At 24.5% G+C, this 5985-nt stretch overlaps 1 protein-coding gene across 1 annotated transcript; it reads right to left on the bottom strand.

Moving 5' to 3' along the window:
- Nucleotides 1-488: 488 nt before the first annotated feature.
- Nucleotides 489-1037, bottom strand: EIN_516060 (hypothetical protein; the record flags this gene model as incomplete). The annotated part of the gene is made up of 1 exon (XM_004185504.1): nucleotides 489-1037. The coding sequence occupies one exon, from the start codon at nucleotides 1035-1037 to the stop codon at nucleotides 489-491; it is 549 nt and encodes a 182-aa protein (XP_004185552.1).
- Between the last annotated feature and the right edge of the window lie 4948 nt (nucleotides 1038-5985).

The raw sequence follows: 5985 nt of genomic DNA, 5'->3' as shown, positions 1-5985 counted from the left end.
TTTAGAATTACTTTTAATTTTAGATGTAAAGAGTGTTCTTTATTCTGGTTTGTTAATACATCAATATAAGCTTTCTTTCCAAAGAAAAAAGATTCTTTTGAATATACATCTCCAGATAATTCATCAAAATCTGGATGGAATTGTTTTAATTCACCTCCTCTTAATGTTTTACCATATATTTCTTTTTATATTTTTTTAATAGTTCGATCTTATATTTGTATATATGCATACTATCAGTGTCTTGATAATATATATCAAAATTTAAATCTTCATTTAATTATTCGACTTTATTCATTGTTATTTTACTCATACTTAATATTTGTACACCTTTTAAGATTTGGAACATAGAAGTCATCAAATGGTTTATTTGTTTCATAACATCTGATATTATCTGATATGTAATACATAGATTTAACTAATGTAAAGTTCTTTTTAAGATATCTATTTGAATCGCATTTTCCTTTATTATTGATATATTTGTAAACCAATTAAATTTTAATTGGTTTTTGAATCGTTTTTCCATATGAACTATTCATCAATAATTTATAATTATTTTGTAACGGATTACCTTCTTTTTTAAGTTTAAATCTTAAATTGTTTATCTTTTCAATCTCGTTACAAAACATATTAGATTTACATCCAGTCCAATAATATTTTCTAATAATATTAAACTCTATTTGTTGAAAGTTAATCATATCTTCAAGCATAATATTATCTACTCTCATTGTACAACATTCATTAACATTATGATTACCTTTTTTATCTTTCTTAGTTATAATTGGAAAATGTAAATGTTTGTTAACTTTGGTTATTTCTATATCTACAATAAATGCTGATATATAACGTTCATTTGTTGGTTCTAATTGTTGTTCTAACATTAAGTGATTTAATATAGTTTTATTACAGGTTTCTTGTGGGATAAATATAGGTTTTCCAGATGCTAGTTTTAGCATATGTATAGCGATAGGATATAATGAACATGAGTCATAATCATTTGAATCTTTAGTAACATGTTGTTTAATATTATCTCTACACATATTTCTACTTCCATATACTGCACCCTATATAAATTCTCTAACTTTCCCAGAATATTGCATTAAGTTTGGAATTTGTGTGTAAACATGTAATTTGAAATAGTGATTAGCTAAAGCAGATATACTAATAAAGTTGTCAACATCTATATTTAAACTTTTCAAATTATTATTTCGGAATTTAATATGATTTTATTTAAATATTCTAACGTCTTGACAACAGGAGAATATACAATATAATCTCATATAGAACTTGTCTTTATCCACCAAACAATTATTGATTTTGGATATATTCTCTTTAAATAATTCATATTGTTCTTTATTCCATTTTTGAGATTCATTTTCACCAGCTTCTGAATTTATTCCAACCTTATTTTGAATTATATCTACGTTGTAGTAATTATAAGGATATAATTCTTTTTGAATATTAGATAAATCAAACATTTTAGGAAAATCTGATAACTTATTTAAAAACATTGAATAACTATCTTTCAAAACAATTCTTTTTTCGTGATAATTTAGTTTCATTTTCATATTTTTCCATCTTTCTTAATACATGTCTCAATTCCATATTTTGCTAAGAAACACGAATCATATTTCAAATTATGAAAGTAAACAACTGATGTTATCTAAATCAGATAAGAAGTCTTCTACACATTCGTTTCCGTATTTACATGAAATTTGAAATGAATTTCGTTTAGAATAAGCAACACAATATGCGTTATGAATTCCTTGTGTGCTAGCTTCGAAATGTGCATAATAGTAAATATAGTTTTTGGACTTAAATTTTTTATCTAGTTCCGTGGTTTTTTCCATTGTTATTGGTTCAACTTCGAAATCTAGATAATCTAATGATTCGATTGATTGTTTAACATAATCAGATAAATCAGATGGTAGATGAAGCACATCACTAAGTGAATATGGTTTAAAACCATTGTTATCTCTAATATAAAAATAAGTTCATATATTTATATTGGATTTAGCTCCTGGATTGATTAAATATGAATTTCCTTTCCTTTTTTGTTTATTAAACATAGATTCAATTGGTTTCTTGTGATCTAATGCCCATTTATTCATTTCAACTCTATTCTTAAGATAAAATGGAGTAATAGGAATATCAACATCTAAGAAATAATGATCACCCTTTATATTAACATCTCTGAATAAATACATACTAATTTCAGTAGCTTCTTCATTATCTGATCCTATATATTTCATTATTGTATTAGCATGATCTTTACGCTTTAATTCTTCACGTTTTATTTGAATTCTAATATTACATGATTTTGAAACTTTATTTATCAATTTAATTTTCTGATATCTTGAACAACAATGAACACTATATAAATCAATAATTTTCTCATCTATTTTAGTTTGTTGAAAAGCATATATTAAACAATTATTATTTAATTCTGATCTTATCTTTCCATTTTCAACACTAAGAGAATCAAGTATTTGTGCTATTTTTAAATATTTAGAGAAACATTTAAATTCTTCTGTATAATGATAAGAAAAGAATGCAGCACCATTATTTTGATATTCATTAATTTCGTTTTATAATCATATTCTTCAATTATTAATTCTGTAATAAATAAAGGTTCTGGAACTTCATGTTGAACATAAAATGCAGAATCTGAACTGTTTTCAATTTCGGATTGATTATATAATCCAAGAGTTTCGTTTGATATTGATTTAAGAAATTCATCTATATTTTCTTTAGAATTTAACATATATGTCTTCCAAGTAGTATCAGCAAATCTAAATTTATAAACTAAATTTGCTGTTGAATCTAGTTTTTCAATTAAATGATTAAAGAACTGTCTAATCATATTAATTCGTCTTAATTTCTCTTCAAATTTACAATTAAAATCATCATGAATTTTATTGTTATCTATGTCATATGTTACGCCTATTGTTTTATATTTAGTTTTATATCCATTATCATTTATTAATAGTTTGTATAATTGATATTCATCATAAATTTGATCTCTGTTTTCATCTTCATATTTTTGTTCAATATTTTTATTTAAATTCCATTCTAAATTATTTTTTATATTATCATAATTATTAATCATGTATTCGTTTTCTCTTTCATTCTTAAGTTGTTCATTAACATAATTGTAATGTTTATGAGATATTGCTTCATCGTCTATTTCAGTATTATGTTTTAAACTCCATTCTAAATTCTTTTTATTAAGTTTTTTTGAATTTTTGCATCGTCAATAACTTTAATTGTTGAGGCTTTTTTATTAATCAATCCAAAAGTTTGTTTATCAGTTTTATTTATTTTATCAAATACTATTCTCAAAAATGGTTGCTCTAATTTTACAATTGTTTTTTGATAATTTTTAATTTAAGTATCTAATTTTCTTCTAAGTTCAAAATAAACATTTCTAGATTCGATACTCATATTCAATAATTCTTTTCTGCATTCTTTATTTAAAATATTAGTATATGCTAATTAAATAATTTAATTTTTAATCCTAAAACAATCCAAAATTTCTTCTTGGAATAAGTATTAGTAAATTTGTGAAAATGCTTTTTCAAGTATTTTTGAGTAGTGGTCATTTAAAAAGAAAAAAATTAAAATTATCACTTTAAAATAACTAATAAAAAATAACCCAAAAATATTTAAACCTAAAAGACGGAGCGAAGCGACAAAATTGTGAAAATTGAGGATTTCAAAAAAGTGTCCGAAATCGGCACGATTTATATACTACTCCATGAATGGATTAAATTAATTCTTTTTCATCTAATCTCATAAATTTTAAAATTTTTTTATAAATCATCATTGCAAATAAAAAGATCATTTTTGAATTTTTGAAAAGTTTCTTTTCTTTGATTTAAAAAGATCCCAACAAATTGTTTTTGTTTTGTAGAAATCTGTTTTGAATCCCAAAATTTCCCAAATCCAAAGGCTGTGTAAAGTGAGATGTGTGGGGAACAAGAGGAATAACATCAATGTAATTTTGTGAAAACAAACAAGTGACTTCTTCATTGAAATGTCCTGAAAATCCATTAATAATTAAGAAAGACTTTGTATCTATTCTTAATCCCAATTTTTCTTTCTTCGATTTAATGGACGGAACTAAGATCTCGTAAACCCACTTTTTGAAAAGACAGGCATTAAGAAAGCCACTTAATCGAGAACAGACCAAAGCTCAACTTTTGATGGAGGCAACCAAAGTGTCATCGATTGACACTCTCGTTGTTATAACAAGTGGTTGCAGTTGTGTGCCATCAAGGCAAAAACAACAAAGCATGCTGATTCTTTTGTCAGATATTTCTACGTCGTTGTAGACAGCAGAACCGGTTTGTATCGAAGCATACACCATTTTTGACTTCGAATCCACCCAATCAGAAAACCTAATTCTACCAAGGTTAAAGATGAGTTCGGCTTTTTTTCCGTCAATTTTTACCTTTAAACTAGTCATCCATTTTTTAACTTCATGAGAATCAACCCTTGCCTTTTCCGCTTCCATTTTTTGGGCAATCACCTTCTTAATACCTTTAATTTTACTCGTTTTTGTGCAAGTTTTGTGTTTCAAAATTTATTTCAAACTTTTTTCTAAATAAAAACCCAATTCTACGGGTTTTATTACTTTTTCCGACAACAAGTCCCTTTATTTCTCTGAATTGGTCGTTGGTTAAATCTCTCTTTCTTCCTTTAACAAGCACAACACCAGTAACACGTTTATGTTTTATGGCTAACATTAACGTTTGAACGCTATGTTTTTTAATTGTACCAAACCATTTTTCGAGAAAAGTTATAAAGGAACATTTTTTTTTTGTTTTGAAAATCTTTTTGTTGTTGTTCGGAAACGCTGTCATAACAAAAGGCCACCTGTTCATGAAAAATTTTAAAAGAAATGGTTTTTAAATCGGACTCCGGTTTAAAAAAATGGATGTTAAAAATTGATTAATTTTAAGGGGTGGTTGAACTTTAGTCAAGTCAAAAGCAAGTGGTTTCATCATTTTTTGTTTCAATTTTTTTGTTCGTATGATTTGTAAAAACATCTTCGTTCAGGTAAAGACATCGAATAAACAATCAAGATCATTCATTAGGTTCAAACACAATTGATATCATAGTGATAAAAATAGACAACAAGTCGCCTTTTTAACCACGTAATTCTTTTTTAATGTTGATTAAACTATTATTTTACCAATTATGATTAAAACCGTTAAATTAATAATAATGAAACAAAACGTTTCAATGTTTATCAATAATCCTTTTTGAAATTTGTTATATTTCATTAATTTATAGTAAATATAATTTTCCAGTAACTATACAACAACTTTATTACATCTTTTGTTTATTGGTTGTGTTTTATCATTATTTTTACTGATTTTACTACTTTACAATCCCAATTACACTATATTTAACTATTATTTTATTTGTTTATATCAAAGTAATTAAAAAAATAAATTATTTTAATTAGTATAATATTTTATATTTTTTTGTTTTATAAAATAAATTTACAAAAAAGTGTTGATTATTTTAAAATAAACAATTTACAAAATACCTTGAAAATACTTCCGTCCTAAATATGAACAGTCGATTATTCAACAAAAAATGTTGTGGTTTTATACTTTTGGTTATAAAAATAAAAAACATTAAATCAATCAAACCTTTAGAAGTATTAAGAATATTCATTTTTGTACATATCATTTTTTGTTTTAAAAATAACCAAAAGAAGCGAACATCATTTTTCTAGCATCCCCTTATTTTCCCCTATTGTATTTTATTTTTAAAGGTTTCAATTGCAATAATTATATTAAATATGTTAATTTAATTATATTTTTAATTTATATTACACACAATCACTACACAAATTTTAACAATTTTAACAATTTTAACAATTCGACAATTATTAAAATTGTCGAATTACACACTTTATAGATGTTATTGTTTATTTACATTAATATATAAGCATTTTATAACTTTTAATTTCAA

The sequence above is a fragment of the Entamoeba invadens genome, assembly GCF_000330505.1.
Source record: "Entamoeba invadens IP1 unplaced genomic scaffold scaff_1105074724735, whole genome shotgun sequence".
Taxonomy (NCBI): domain Eukaryota; phylum Evosea; order Mastigamoebida; family Endamoebidae; genus Entamoeba; species Entamoeba invadens.
This window is presented reverse-complemented; position numbering and strand designations above follow the sequence as displayed.